General features: G+C 44.3%; 1 protein-coding gene across 1 annotated transcript in view; it reads right to left on the reverse strand.

Annotated features, from left to right (window-relative positions):
- Positions 1-15,081, reverse strand: part of sema3bl (sema domain, immunoglobulin domain (Ig), short basic domain, secreted, (semaphorin) 3bl) — a 57,579-nt gene extending 42,498 nt beyond the window's left edge. The window contains exon 1 of the mRNA XM_014135158.2: positions 14,620-15,081. Within this exon, the coding sequence (XP_013990633.2) occupies positions 14,620-14,728 (109 nt within the window). The 5' untranslated portion in view covers positions 14,729-15,081. The remainder of the gene's footprint in view (positions 1-14,619) is intronic.
- Positions 15,082-17,146: the final 2,065 nt, after the last annotated feature.

Genomic DNA, 17,146 nt, shown 5'->3' on the forward strand with positions numbered 1-17,146 from the left:
TGGCCTGCTGAAGGTCATTTTGCAGGGCTCTGGCAGTGCTCCTCCTGCTCCTCCTTGCACAAACGCGGAGGTAGCGATCCTGCTGCTGGGTTGTTGCCCTCCTACGGCCTCCTCCACGTCTCCTGATGTACTGGCCTGTCTCCTGGTAGCGCCTTCATGCTCTGGACACTACGCTGACAGACACAGCAAACCTTCTTGCCACAGCTCGCATTGATGTGCCATCCTGGATGAGCTGCACTACCTGAGCCACTTGTGTTGGTTGTAGACTCCGTCTCATGCTACCACTAGACTGAAAGCACCGCCAGCATTCAAAAGTGACCAAAACATCAGCCAGGAAGCATAGGAACTGAGAAGTGGTCTGTGGTCTCCACCTGCAGAACCACTCCTTTATTGGGGGTGTCTTGCTTATTGCCTATAATTTCCACCTGTTGTCTATTCCATTTGCACAACAGCATGTGAAATTTATTGTCAATCAGTGTTGCTTCCTAAGTGGACAGTTTGATTTCACAGAAGTGTGATTGACTTGGAGTTACATTGTGTTGTTTAAGTGTTCCCTTTATTTTTTTGAGCAGTATATATACTGTAGACAGACAGGTTAGCAAATACAGACAGTACAGAAGAGAGATACCTAGAGGGGTAGTATGGTTGAGACACATGCACAGTATAAGCAGACAGAAACATCCATCAATACTCTTCTGTAGCAGATCAGGTTACAGACAAAGATACAGTGTCTAACTGAACAGTCCAACTGAACACTTGCAGAAATTCAATCGCTGTTTTCAAGTTATCAGCGTACACCTGTAAATGCCTTTAGGGGTTCAGTGTTTTCCACTGATCTGTATGAGCTGAGGATAGATTTCAGTCTGGAGTGAGTGTTGAAGCCCACTATGAGGTAGAGATCTGTTGCTCTGCTCTCACCTCTGTGTTTTGACAGAGAGGAGTATAGGAAACCTGTCAGTGATGCAGCTCCTACTCCATTCCTTTAGCCACTATCTCCTCTCCCTGTTCCCAAACCCCCCAAACTGAAGATACAGTGCAGTACACATAAAACACACACACAGAAAGGTGGTGGTGGCAAGCTAATGCCTAACAGATTTCAGCTCATCTGTAGCTTGTTATCACTGTAACAGCCTGACGCCTCGGAAAACTGTCATACTTCACACATACACTTCTCCTGTTTTTCTCCTTCGCTCTCCATCTTCATCTCAACTCTCTCTCTTTTTACCTCTTTAAAAAACTCACGACAGTAAAACATCTGCCAAATCATTTAGAACCCTACAGTTACCAAAAAATAACCCCAAATGTAAAGGACAACTTTGTACATATGGAGATAAATATGCCACATTTACATTATCGCAATGCTCCAAAATAACAACATCCTTGCCAAATCTAAGTAATAACCATTTGTTGTCAATGTGTCAAATCTTGATTATCACAGCAAAACTCTCTGCCTTAAACTCAACAGAACTAAAACTAACTATGCTCCTACATGCAGCTTTTAACCAACATCCACTGTCTTCCCATTGCAGTGTCCCACAGACACAAATAAACAGAGAAAGAGGGGTCACTCTCTGTGGGTCTGGGGCTTTGGGAACCAAACACAGCGGCTGGAGACTGGGGAGAGAGAGGAGGAGATCAGGGAGGGTGGGAGCCTATCGAGGGTTCTTCTCCTGTCTCTCCTCCTCCTCTCCCCTCCTCTTCAGTCATCCTGTTTGTTTACCCAGTGGATTAAGAGTGTAAACATCTGGTCTGAGCCCTTCATCTGGTCGCACTATACTGGCATCCCATAGGTTAATGCTCTGTAATAGTGTGTGTGTGTGCGTGCGTGCGTGCGTGCGTCCACCTCCCTGTCTGGATGGTCCTCAGAGCTGACACCTGAGCCCAGGGATAATATTGATTCAACAGAACACTATAAGACAGCCTGACCAAGGAAATCCCAGACTAACCCAGACTATCCAAATACTAAGCCAATACCAATTCAATATTAATGCAGTGTTCCTGGTTATGGTCTGTCTGAGTGCTAAGCACAACACCATTGACCCAGACGATGCCTTAGCCACCTCACTTTGACTAGGGATAATGATGCTCATTGGGCACAGACGTCAGTTCAACGTCTAGTTCTGGTTTACATTTGGTTGAGTTGTTAATTAACATGAATTCAACGTGAAATCTACAACTAATGTCACCACGTCATTGGATTTAGGTTAAAGGTTCGGTGAAAAGAAAGACGAAATTGTCACAAAGTTCGTCGTCTGAGGAGGAGACATCATCGGACCAATATGCAGCGGTTAAGGTGCTCATCTTCTTTTTATTTAGAAGGGAAAAAAAACTCATACAAAAACAAATGATGAAAAACAGCCCTGTAAGGTGCTCAGACTATATGAGGAAACAACCACCCACAAACTCAAGTGAAAACAAACACACTTAAAAATGACCTCCAATCAGAGAAAACAACAAACAGCTGCCTCTGATTGGAGGTCATTGACAAAACTAACATAGACATAGAAAAACTAGAAAACCCACATACAAATAGAAAACATAGAACATCAACCAAAAACCCCGAAACACACTAAACAAACACCCCCTGTCATGCCCTGACCAAACTACAATAACAAACAACCCCTTTTACTGGTCAGGACGTGACAGAAATGCCCTTACGTTGATGACTTTTTGCAAATCCAATCAGATTTCCGCGTTGCTTCAATGACATCACATAGATTTTGGGGGTTGGAATTACGTGGAAACAACGATGAGTTAACCAGTTTTTGCCCGACGGTAACCTCTGACCAACTCCAGGATTGTGAAAAAACTCACAAAACATTCAACATGCAATTTCCTACATTCTCTGTAATCATAACATCCAATCACTTCTGTGAAATTGTACTCAGTACAGATCCTCTGGATGCCTTAGCCACATGACTTACATGCCAACATTTTCATCCTCCATCACAGCTGTGTATGTAAAGACATTTTCTGATGGATGGGGTTTCTCATAGAAATAACCCCAATCTAGCTGTATTATTTCAGTGCTTAGACAGGAAAATAAATATTCAAATTGTGTGAGAAGGGGAGACTAAGGCAGAGAGAGAGAGAGAGAGAGAGAGAGAGAGGCTGGTGAAAAGTAGGCTGTGTGTGAGGGAGTGCTCAAGGCACTTGTATCTGACTGTATCAGATACAAGACGTACAAATTGTTTAGGTACAAATTGAGCCTCAAGCCAAGCAGTGTTAGTAGTTAGTGTGCTAAGGGCTGGCTGGAGGAGTGTTATTCTGAGCTCAGGGTGAGGGATGAGAGGGTGATGGGTGAGGGGCAGAGGAGGGGGGCACATCTGATGCCCATTAGACCCCCGGGGCCACACCATGGTGAAACAGTCACATCCCTTCTCTCTCTCTCTTCTCTCCTTCACGCGTTATTCACGGTACACTCACATCCCTTCTCTCTCATTGTCTCCATCTCATGCCTCTCAACGCTACATCTCTAACCCACCTACTCCCTCCATCTGACAGGTTCACACACACTGTAAAAAAAAAAAGATTGTAAGGCAACCAGCTGCAATAGGATTGTAAGTTTGCTTAAAATTTGGTAATATAGCTGATCCAACATACATTCTCAAGTTGATTTGTATGATCACTCAATTTTAAAATGTAGGTTGAGTGAAGATACAATTCAACTTGAGAATGTATTCTATATTATTTGCATATTTCTCAGAGGCCTTGCCAAGATTGATGATTGAGCCACCGAAATCATATGAACTGGAACAGCCATCTCACTATCGGGTGCAATACGTCCAATAACGAACACATTTCATTCGTTTAGAAAAATGTATGATATTTATCGCTGTGTGGCATAAGTTTAATCAACAAAGTACCTGTAAAAAACACAGTTATTTAAATCTACCTGCAAGAAAGGATGGTGGGAAATATGATAATGATGGGTGTAGTTTTGAGTGATTTTGAGCAAACATGAATTTGTAATTTTACTCAACAAGCTTGTTGATATTCAGCTCACTTCGAGCAGAGTTTGCTGAGTAAAAAACTTTAACACATTACCTCAAATTCTTGTCCTTTTGAAGTAAACTCACCTCACAGAAGATCGCTGTTTAAGCAATTGGTTAAATTGGCTTTTTTATAGTGCACACACACACACACACACACACACACACACACACACACACACACAAAAGTCTTGTATAACTAACCTTGTGGAGGGACACAATTCAGTCCCATTCAAAATCCTATTTTCCCTAACCCTAAACCTAACCCTAGCTCCTAACCCTAACCGTAAACTAAATTCTAAAACGAATTCTAACCTTAACCCTAAACCCCATAGAAATAGCATTTGCTCTTGTGGGGACTAACAAAATGTCCCCAGTTGGTCAAATGTTTGTTAGTTTACTATTCTTGTGCAGACTTCTAGTCCCCACAAGTATAGAAAACATGTGCACACACACACACTAAAGTTATTACACTACTAAAAGACTTCCCAGGCTAATGTTCCTTGTTTTAGCACTGCTGTATATTATTGCTGTGTGCCAAGAATGGCAGGAATCTGGGTCTACATACAAATCAACCCTCCACCTCCTCCTCCATCTTTTCCACATTGTCCGGACTATCCACCCCCTCCTCTGTGCACGGACACACAGGGGACCCACTTGGCAGGGCTGCCACCATTATCTGTGTCCACCTGCCCCACCACAGATGCCCGTGACGCATGAAAGCCCTGTATTTTCTGCCCACGTGTCCTTTACCATCTCCGGGCCTGTCATATATAACCGACCGCAGAATCCTACACACACAAGTAAGAAAACATGCACGCACACACACAGACACACAGACACACACGAAAACAACAATTTCACTGGGGAAAACATGTGCTATATATCATCCCCAGAGCTGTTCTTTCCTAATTAGATCATATTTACAGGGAAGATCTCAACTGCATTCTCCTCACGTCCTCTCTCCTCGTCTCCTTCTCAAAACCCATTGGATGAGAATGCCAGAGGTCCCTCCCCTCTGAGCTTCTCCTCCAATGGGTTTTGAGAAGGAGAAGAGAAGAAAGGAGAGAGGATGCAAGGAGTATGCAAACGAGATTCTTCCACAGTGTATGGAGACTGTGAATCTGTATGGGGTCTATTATGGCTACATGAGTCTATGGGACAGAAGTCGGGTGTTTGTCTTGGCTGGTGACATAATACTCTGGGTTACTGCTCACTGGTAGAGACCTGGTCTTTCTATGGCATTATATGGTGAAACTCTACACTGAGTATGTGAGTGAGTGCCTGTGTGTCTGTTTGACAGAGAGAGTAATGTACACATTGACTGTGCGTTGGATCTGCCCTCAACTCCTAAGCTCGTTTTTTTGCTTCTTAAAAACACATTTAGACATTCTATGTCTACGACCTCACATAGTGTTGTTTGACCTCTGTGTTGTGAAGGTCCTCAGTGGAGACAGAAGTTGTCCCTGTGGATTCTGATGTAGAGCTGTAGTCCATTCTTCACACCACTGCCAGGGCTCTGTCAGAAGAGATCCACTGGACACTGACACACACGCACGCACACACACACACACACACACACACGAACATCTCTCTTATCAGTCGTCTCAGGACGCTTATCTGACAGGGTCACACGATCCCCATATAGAGCCAACCAGAAAAGGGGGGAGAGGGAGAGAGGGGGGGAGAGGGTGACCTCAGCACCCCGGACCTCAATCAACCCCTTGCCAGAAGGACAGCCAACTCATTGTAAACCTCACCAGTGACTTTCACAGTGGAGTGAGGTTTCACCCAAAACTCAGTCCAAACCCTACTGGCTCACACACAGTGCTCATAAAACAACCTAAACCTGGCATTATGGAGGAATTAGGGCTGAATTGGGATTTGGCTGGTATGGAGGGCAGTGAAATGGGACAGGCATGTGATGATACGTCCCAATAAAATGGTCCATCATCTGTCAAATGTTCTAGTGCTTCCCAACAAGGTGGGTCAGAACCAGGCCACTTCTGGAGGGTCTAGAAGGGCAACTGGAATGCCCAGTCCAGTCCAGGCTAGTCTTGCCAGACCCTGCTGAGAAGGTCTCCCTCCTCCTCTCTCTCTCTGTAATGAAGAAATTACCCTCGTAAACACCAGTAGGCAGGCAGTCTCCCTGGCCCCTGTACCAGCTGACGCTCCCAATCAGTGGCAGACAGCACCTCTCTTGAGCTACTCTCTTAATTAACACACACGTGGCCTGTATGGAGTATTGGCTCAAGTATCAGTTAACGGTGGCCTATGTAATCGCCAGGAGTGCCGAGGTAAGGAGTGCAGTGTGTGTGTGTGGTGTGTGGTGTGTGGTGTGTGGTGTGCGTGCGTGCGTGCGTGGTGTGGTGTGGTGTGTGTGCGTGCGTGCACCTATATGTGTGTGTGCATTCGTGCGTCTGTATCCTATAAATATCAATAACTAAACTCAGCAAAAAAAGAAACGTCCCTTTTTCAGGATCCTGTCTTTTAAAGATAATTGGTAAAAATCCGAATAACTTCACAGATCTTCATTATAAAGGTTTTCAACACTGTTTCCCATGCTTAATGGGAAACAATGAACATGCACCTGTGGAACGGTCGTTTAGACACTAACAGCTTACAGACGGTAGGCAATTAAGGTCACAGTTATGAAAACTTAGGACACTAAAGAAGCCTTTCTACTGACTCTGAAAAACTCCAAAAGAAAGATGCCCAGGGTCCCTGCTCATCTGCGTGAACGTGCCTTAGGCATGCTGCAAGGAGGCATGAGGACTGCAGATGTGGCCAGGGCAATACGCCTAAGACAGCGCTACAGAGAGACAGGACGGACAGTTGATCGTCCTCACAGTGGCAGACCACATATGACAACACCTGCACAGGATCGGTACATCCGAACATCACACCTGCGGGACAGGTACAGGATGGCAACAACAACTGCCCGAGTTACACCAGGAACGCACAATCCCTCCATCAGTGCTCAGACTGTCTGCAATAGGCTGAGAGAGGCTGGACTGAGGGCTTGTAGGCCCGTTGTAAGACAGGTCCTCACCAGACATCACCGGCAACAACGTCGCCTATGGGCACAAACCCACCGTTGCTGGACCAGACAGGACTGGCAAAAAGTGCTCTTCACTAACGAGTCGTGTTTTTGTCTCACCGGGGTGATGGTCGGACTTGCATTTATCGTCGAAAGGAATGAGCGTTATACCAAAGCCTGTACTCTGGAGCGGGACCGATTTGGAGGTGGAGGGTCCGTCATGGTCTGGGGCGGTGTGTCACAGCATCATCAGACTGAGCTTGTTGTCATTGCAGACAATCACAACGCTGTGCGTTACAGGGAAGACATCCTCCTCCCTCATGTGGCACCCTTCCTGCAGGCTCATCCTGACATGACCCTCCAGCATGACAATGCCACCAGCCATACTGTTCGTTCTGTGCTTCATTTTCTGCAAGACAGGAATGTTGGCCAGTGAAGAGCCCTCTTTCTCAATCCCATTGAGCACGTCTGGGACCTGTTGGATCGGAGGGTGAGGGCTTTGTTCCCCGTGCGCTATGAACGCTCTCAGAGGGGGTTCCCGTCACCCCACGCTTTCTCCTGCTCACCTTTCACTGGCCCACAGCCACACAACTCTGGATCTCTAGTGCGAAGACATGTGTAGACACGTATATACACACACATTACACTAACTGACTAACACACACACACACACACACACACGCACACAGACAACATACAGACAGAGACTCCAAGTTAATTCATCATCCAAACTAATTCTACAACACTTAACATTACACCCACACAGGTAGCCTCTCACCTAGACCAACACACTGAGACCACAGGGCCTTCCTTCCACCCTACCAATCCTCTGTTGTCTCATTTACCAAAAGGCAAGAATAATATTCTCGGCTTCCTGTGTTCACTGCACTGAACATCAGCCAATAGAAGAAATCAGAGAATTAGATGTGACATTCAATCAATGTGATTACAGTAGTATGGGGGGTAATGTACAGGACCCCCTTGCATTTAGACATTCCTATCAATACTACTACCCCCCAACCTCCCTCCAGCTCCCCAGACCCCCAGTACCATAGCCCAATGGGACCCCCAGGACCACGGCCCTGCGACCCCAGTTGAAACTGTAGCCCCGTTCACTAACTCTCTCACCGGGTCAACTAGCCACGCAGAAAGGGCCAACCCCACCAGCAGTCAGAAAATATACAAACCCCACTCACTCCTCACAGAGTAGCAGTGAAAGCAGGGATTGCTGTAGGTTCAAAGACTAAAGTAAATACTCCTCCCTCCTCCTCAAACTCCAGACTTATTTTTCTCAAATTTTCTCCCTCCTTCTTTCTTTGCCTGCACTACGGGCCAAGCAGGACCTCTTGCTCTCTCTTTCTCTCCAATGTAATATGATGAAATATGCAGAGGTCTGAGCTGTTTACCCAAGACTAGGAGAGCCTTTTATGAAGAAACCGAGAGCCGACATCAAATCCTGGCATCCATCACCTTTAAAGAATGAATTGCACCTAAACAGGAACTAATCCCTTTAAAAAGGTCTATGTGGCACCGATACGAGTCAGAAACAGTTATTCTAGTGTCAAAATTGACTACAAAGTGTAAATAGGATAATTTTGGTCATAAAGTCAGTCTCATCCAAAACAGAGTTTGGATCCTCAGTGATGTCAAGAAATCATACCCCCTTTTGCCAAGCTCCACGTGCAAATGGCCCCTCTTCCCACTTAAGTTCCCTTCATTGAGGGGAATCGATTAATCTGGCCCTGGCACCTGGGTAGGCGTTTATTACTTGCTTTCTTTTTTGGAACCGGCTGCCTCCGGGGCGTGAGCCAGGTTCCCCGTTCAAAGCCCACAGCGAAGTCGACTCAAAACAAAAGTGACGTAATTAGCATGTGGAGTAATGAGTAGGATTCTGTGTTTCCAAATGCAAAAGTGATCCCAGTGAAAACTAGTTTGAACATATATTTGATAGAAAAGAGATACTTTTGGTTATGTAACATTATCATTTGATAATAGTAGCGAGGCAGGCTAGCTAGCTAGCTACAGGCTAGCTAACGTTAGACTACAAGTAGGATTTGCAAGTTAGTTCGTAGCTCATACAAGTATATTCTGTATTTTATAGGGCAAAACTAAATAATGGATGCAGCTATGGTGGTAGCTAACTCATGTCTGAGTCTGACTAATACAGTGAACTAGGAGCAACAAACCGTAATGGCATCACCAGCCTAAATATAATCCAATCTGGAGCTACAGTCAGTCTACAGCTGTAAAGCATAGAATTAGGAGTTTCCACTAGTTACCACAGCCACAAAGTCTAAAACAAAAAAAGATTAGATTAAGATTAGGGTTAGGCATAAGGTTAACAGTGTGGTTAAGGGTTAAGGTTAGGGGAGAGTAACATTAGTAGTCTCTAAAAAAAAAATACTTTTAGGAAAACTTTTTTATGTTTAGCTCACATAATTTCATTTAAAAGTTCGCATTAAGGTTTCTGTAATATAATAAATGTGTCAAAAACGAATGTAGACATTAATTAATGCTTTTCTATAGCTTCCAAACGCTTTTTTATAATTGAGGAGGAGTACCAAGATGGCTGCATGATGGTTTCAATACAGTGTCCTCAGTAATCCAGCGTTTATACACATCACATCACTATACACATATACAGTACACACGCACACACACACAATCAAAAATACAGATGACACACAGAGACTTGCTGTAATGTATAGTGTGTATATAGACAAACGGACTTGCACAGACACTGTCTCTCTTTCACACACCAACACACACACACACACACACACACACACACACACACACACACACACACACACACACACACACACACACACACACACACACACACACACACACACACACATTGCTAGCCCTCCTTTTATCCTCCTTCCATCGCTATGCCACCATCCTCTCCATTCACGCATTCATCAATCCCTCTCTTTTCCCTAACATTCCCTTAACACACACACACACTCCTCCTGTAGAGCCAGGCCTGTAGAGTCCTGCCACACTGACCCAGCTGTTCTCTATGCTGCTGCTTTAGTTTGTTAAATGCTCAGCTGGGCCCTAATGGTTCCACAGACAATGATCCACAGAGAGGTTAAAGAAACAGACCAAGAGATCTCTGTGTGTGTGTGTGTGTGTGTGTGTGTGTGTGTGTGTGTGTGTGTGTGTGTGTGTGTGTGTGTGTGTGTGTGTGTGTGTGTGTGTGTGTGTGTGTGTGTGTGTGTGTGTGTGTGTGTGTGTGTGTGTGTGTGTGTGTGTGTGTGTGTGTGAAAGAGAAATGAATCAGATGGACATGACTCCAAACAGAACGGCTAAACGCATGGGAAAGCCCAGAGTTAGCCCTTAGTGACTTGGATAGACCAACACAGTAACTGTAGCTTATCAGAACCAAATCTGAACACTGAAAACATCTCAACATCAGATCACTCTCCAGTCAATACGGAACCTGGCCGTCACAGACCGAAAAGCCCAGACCCCGACCAGATGAGACAGTATGGGGAGAGGAGCAAGGGAAACGGGGGGAGAAAGGCATGTTACCTAATTATGGGGAGGTGTATAGCTCCCAGTGATAGCCACCGCTGGACTGGAGGAAGCCACAGGTCTCTCATGACAGAGCTCCAGCCATGGCTGTGTAATCATTACTTCCCAGTCACACTGACATGCCCTTACTGGGACTGGGAGATACTGGGGGTGCTGGGAGTAGAGGGGGTCTGAGGAGAGGTTGTGTCTAAGTTGCGTATAGTTCATAACCCCACCTGCTTTCACTGACTTGATGAGGCATTACAAAAACCCTCTGGTTCCACGTCAAATGATCTGTCCTGCCAAGAAATATGTTTTCCTCAACATCACTTCATTTTAATTTCCTTTATAGGCATAAAGAAAAACACAACAGGTTTGCCAGAGTCCGGAGAGTATCCATAGGTCTGACAAGTGGAACTTTTTCTCAGGCTTTCTTTCTCTTATATTTTCCCAGCCTCCCCCTCTCCTCTCTCACACATCTCCTGTGTTCCTCTCCCTCTCTCCACTCCTCTGTCGGTGCTGTGTGATCTGACGGTATTGTCGTCTGGGAGCTGTAACTTCAGAGTGCTGCGGCGGAGGTGGCAGACATGGTGACGACACGGTGACACTTTATCAGGGCTCAGACACCAGACACACACGTGTGAGAGCGCCACAGAGTGTGATAAGAGAAGAGATGACAGCTCTGAGGTGTCGGGCGTCTAGCAGATGGCTACCTGCTACTGTCACCATCCCTGCATAGCAGCAGCAAGGCAGCCATCTTGTTTTTTGAGATACTGGAACACACAGACATTGTTGATGGACATTCTAGAACAATCCACCACTCAATGGTAGACAGTCTATATTATAAACTGGGTGGTTCGAGCTCTATATCAGACCGTATACCAAGGGTATGATAAAACATATATTTTTACTGCTTTAATTATGTTGGTAACCAGTTTAAAACAGCAATAAGGCACCTCTGGGGCCTAAGCACAGCCCTTAGCTGTGGTATATTGGCCATATACCACATCCCTTCGGGCTTTATTGCTTAATTAGAACATCTCCTCAGACTTTCTTGAGCTTCTGCTTTCCGAAAGTGATTCCATAATGACAATTTTCATGGACACACACTCTAAACACACTCCTGGAGTTGAGCTGAGAGGCAATGCCAGCAGGAGCTAGTCCACTCCAATTCTGTCAATCTCTGTCATACACCAAAAGTTTTACTCCGTATTTCACTCTCAGAGCTGTACAGTATGCTGTTAATTGGTGTGATGAGCCAACTGGATTGGTTTCTGAGACCCCTTTTTCTGCCTTCTGTTTCTAGATTATTGCAGAAGCCTGGGAACTAGAGAGAGAGGGATGGAAACACCCAACATTCCAGCCTCTGGAACTCCAGACAATGACAGATTATTCAGCTCCTTCTAAATCCCCCCTCAACAACATCTGGGAAACTGTAAAAACAAACCCATTAATTAATTAAAGCAAACAGCCTCTCCATCTGCAGTACTCTGGAAACAAATTGAATCCTTTCAAAGTGGATGAAGATGAGGAGCCCTGTGTTTGTGTGTATTTGTGCTTGGGTACATGTGAGCAAGAGAGAGGTGTGTGTGTGTGTGTGTGTGTGTGTGTGTGTGTGTGTGTGTGTGTGTGTGTGTGTGTGTGTGTGTGTGTGTGTGTGTGTGTTTGCGTCAGTGCATGGGAGTGTGTCCAGGCTTATTTACCCTGCTGAGGTCTACATATGCCTGATGGGGCAGAGGAGGGGGAGGATGGGGAGAAGGGAGGACATGGTGGGAGGTGAGGAGACAGAGGGCCTGGGGGCTGGTGGTCTCCATCTACAAACACTCACCAGCACACACAGAACAGACCTGAGACCCCTAGTACCCACCCGGCCCCTAGACCCCCATCCCCGGGGACCTAGACCCACTTTAAGAGCCCACCACCAGGGGTTCCCCACTTTACATCACAAACACTGCCTGCTCCGACACCAACCATCCATCCAGCCTGAAACCCAGATTAATCACACAGAGCAGGAGGCAGGGGCACCACCAGATCCAATACCAACATCAACCAATACCACCAGGGGGTGAAGAGGGTGAGAGGGAGGGGAGGGGGGTATGGGGGAGCGAAGGGGAAGGAGTAAAGGGGAGGGTTAGGGGGACCTTGGACTCTAGTCAGAAGGACCGATTGGAGGCTTAACAGTCTGATGATTATCTTTGAGTGAAGGAGTAGATAGGAGGAGGGGTGTAACGGATAGAGGGAAGGAGAGGTAGCGGTGATTCAGAGGAAGGGGTGCTGCTTAGTGCCCCTTCCTGCTTTAAATACCCATACTAATTGACTAAATTAGATAATTACACTTTTTGCCTTTTTCTAAATGGCCTCTAAAGCCCCAGGGAAGGATGATATCTCAGGGCTTTATAGCAGGATCTGACTAGGGGAAACTTAGGTCAAGATTTGAGTCAATACCAGCTACATTTTACAAGTCAGTCAGATTTTTTCAGCAACAGGATAAAGAAAAAATGAGCATAATTATTTTCTATTGAAAACATCTACTCCAACAGGAGGAAATCCCTTTTGATTTGTATCACTGATACTTGCAGACCCACTGGGACTGGAGAAGGGCCATGTTTGTGAACACTGACCAAATTACAACTCTATTTTCCAGCCAAATCAAGCATATAGATATATAGGCAGCCTGAGATGACAAAGCTACTCAGTGGTATCACACATTCAAGGCATGTACAACCATAATCGGTTCCAAATGTCTAACCTTGTGAGATTGATTTATCCCACTCTAGTCTATGGGCCGCAGATAAAACAGCAGTTGAATGTAAGTGGTTAGACAATAAATTATGAATCCATATATTGTCATAGTTGAGTGTGCGAAGACATAGCCTAGAGGTTTCCGTCTCGAACAGCAGTGTCCGCTCGCTCTATAAAACTTAATTGCGGCTCAGGAATGGAATAAACGTCTCGCGCGCCACGGTGTGCCAGACCGCAAGGAGGTGAACATACGCAAAAAATCCCTTCAGGGAGAAAGGTCGGCGATGTATCCACGTTAAAACCAACAAACTAAATGTGGGGCTTCGACTAACGGCTCGCTGCCTACAGTAGACCACAATCAACCATATTTAAACAATCACTTCCCACGTTGACAAGACCCTCCAAGAAGCCTGTGCGTGGGATGTAGGTTATAGCACTGAGGAATTAAAATATTTAACTCATCCACATTATATAAAACCGGCCTGTGAAATTAAAGGTGTGTTGCAAATAATATTGTAGAGTATTATAGGCCTATGCTTGCACAATTCAGACAATGGGATAAAGGCAATTAAATATATTGGTGTTAATGAAATGATATTCTATGTACTATTGAATTAAATGTAATCGACATAATTTATTTGACAATAAGAAATACAGTATGTTCTAATGTTCAGTTCATGAGAACATGAGTTCATGTTTAGGATTTTTGAGAACATTGAAAAAATTAATAAGGCCTAGATACAACAAAATACTATATTCAAGAGGTATATTATAGCTACAAATGTAGCTTCTGAGTGTTTTTAAGAAATTCAGAGGCCTCTTAAATTCACAGTGTTGCCCACAATTGGGCTCACGCGCTTTGACTGGTCGCGAATCTGTGCTCTGTGGAGAGCCCTGGCGTCTGTGATGTGTCTTGTCGAACACACACACACTAGCCTACATTCTTCAACTTTGAGGTGCTTACATGGGAGTGGGTAGACTAATAATGGATAAAAAGCAATAGGCTGTAATTCACATACACGCCCTGGAAAAAGTAATGCACTTGTTCAAACAATTTTGACAGAACATGTTCAAACACCTTGTGCGCATTCTGTCAAAACCTATTTTCAAATGATGACACATAGTTGAATATGAATAGCCTATTAGGTAAAATAATAATTGCATTATTCCCCAGTTGTAAGCCTAGATCGGTCAAAACGTTCCTCCCCATCCGGGTCTTAGACGTTGTTGAAATAATAAAACATTTGAAAATAAAAGAATAATCAATATAGCTGACCAGAAAACATAAATGTGATCAAATGAATGTAGTTGAATGTATTTTACCTTTGTATGAAAGTCTGAGTCGTGGTACGTTCATCTTGGTAGCTGAGACTGTTGTTAGAAGTAGAGCAAACCGAATCATCCTCTGGCAGAAATATAATAATTCCTTCATGTTTCCTTGGAAATGTCCTTTTGAATTTCGATAGATCTTTGAGTTTGGGAAGTTTGGCAATTCACCTCTGTAACAAACGAATATTTAAATTCTAAATTATTGTAGCACTGTATTTTCATAAGTTATAAAACTATTTGTCATAAACGTGAAGGACTCAGTCAGTCCTGTATCTAGACTCGGTGCATAATTGTCTCAGATATTAGTTTGTTCCGGGTCCACCACTCTCTCTGTGCCGGGCTTGACAGCGTGGGTTTGTTTCTACCTCTGAACAGACTTCGCTACAACCCCGCCTCTCTCTGGAGGAGCAAGAGAGCAGAGCAGCAGCCAGCGAAGGGAAGCGTTCCAAGCGACCCGCCTCTCGCCAGACACGCTCTCAACGAAAATGCTCATCGGAGAGTCCACTTTACACACTAGGTGATAAATAAGTTTGTTACATTATTTTGTCGATGAGGGGCTGTAATTGAGTAAAGCTCAAAACCCGCTTCTGTTTAGGTATTTTAACCTGACATGGAGTGAAACAAATAGATTCTCATAGTATGTGCGCAATAATAATGTGGTATCACTGAGTTTGTCTGCACCATGGGCGTCTATGTGCGACTTGCGTTAACCCCTTGAGAGCTATTGTAACGTGTGCGTTGCTTTCATTAAGTTGGGGGTACTCCTCCACTCTTCAAATGAGCAGGGGTCTCAGAGGGGTTATGGCTAGGAATTTTTGTGACACTTGTTTCTACCAGGAAAGGGGTTCCCTCTTCCCTTCTCTTGTACTTGAGGAATTCAATGGCAGTGGTAGTAGCATTTGCAGCTTGATTAAGATATCAATGCAAAATGGAACTGTTCTTGTCCCCATTACCTAAACCTAAGCAATGCATTCCAGTGCTGGCTCAGCCATAGCAACACCTAATTGGAATGGACCATAAGGGATCCTAGAGCTTTGCAGCCTTGCCTGTATTCAACACCCAAGCTCAGGGAAAAAGTGTGGATGGCTGAATAGAGAACATATAGGAAAGGATGATTGAAGGGGCATTTGAATAAATTGGGTTTCTTTTTTTTTACATTGTTACCAGTGGTGTAAAGTACTTAAATAAAAATACTTGAAAGTACTACTTAAGTAGTTTTTTTTTTAGGTATCTATACTTTACTTTTTATATTTTTGACTACTTTTACTTCACTACATTCCTAAAGAAAATAATGTATTTTTTACTTCATACATTTTTCTGACACCCAAAAGTACTTGTTACATTTTCAATGCTTTGCAGGACAGGAAAGTGGTCCAATTTACTCACTTATCAAGAGAACATCCCTGGACACCCTTACTACTTCTGATCTGGAGGACTCACTAAACACAAATGCTTCGCTTGTAAATGATGTCGCCGTGTTGTAGTCTGTCCCTGGCTATCTGTACATTTAAAAAATATATTGGAAATTGTGCTGTCTGATCTTCTTATTATAAGCAATTTGAAATGATTTATACTTTTACTTTTTGATACTTAAGTAATTTTAGCAATTACATTTACGTTTGATACTTAAGTATATTTAAAACCAGATACTTTTAAACTTTTACTCAAGTAGTATTTTTCTTGGTGACTTTCACTTTTACTTAAGTAATTCTCTATGAAGGTATCTTTATTTGTACTGATTGTTACATTGTTCAAGATGTTTTTCAGTTCAATGTAAATCCTTTAAGGTCTTCTTGAGATTGCATCACTTTGCCCCAATTATCCAATAGTACTTAAATTACAACTGTGACAATCATAGTGTCAGGCTACTTGATTAAAACATTTTAACGCATTTTCTTCATTATATTTTTTATCCTCCCGACCAGTGCCCCTGTATTGAGGGTCAAATCTTGATGATTTGGAAATAGTGTGATGTAACTCAGTTGTCCACATACTCAGTGAAGGTGATATAATAGTGTGGTACTAACTTAGCTGTCCGCTACCCTCCATGTATGGTCTCCATGGTCCCTGCTGTGCTAGCTAGAGGAGGCAGTGGTGGGGGAGCCACAGCCGGCGGGCAGCCTATCCTCTAGAGGCAGGAAGGGGGGGTTCATAAATGTTTCATCCCTCTCTGGATCTGAGCTGAGCATGGACACTGGGAGTGGAAGTGGATCAGAGTGGAGTGAGGAGAGAGGAGCACTAGGCTGCGTCTCTCCACTGGGACCAGTCTAGAATCTATTTCTACAGTCCGCCTCACCTCAGCCTATCCTCTGTAGCGGAGGAGTAGCGGAGGAGTAGCGGAGGAGAGGAGAGAGGGATGTGTGTGTGTGTGTGTGTGTGTGTGTGTGTGTGTGTGTGTGTGTGTGTGCCTGTGTGCCTGTGTGCAGCTATAGTCTGGACAGGAAGGAGAGCCGAGTCATATTTGGCTGATAGATACAAAGCACACCTGGCTTCACCCCAAACCTCCAATATATATATTGTA

This window comes from Salmo salar, chromosome ssa13 (genome assembly GCF_905237065.1).
Source record: "Salmo salar chromosome ssa13, Ssal_v3.1, whole genome shotgun sequence".
NCBI lineage: Eukaryota > Metazoa > Chordata > Actinopteri > Salmoniformes > Salmonidae > Salmo > Salmo salar.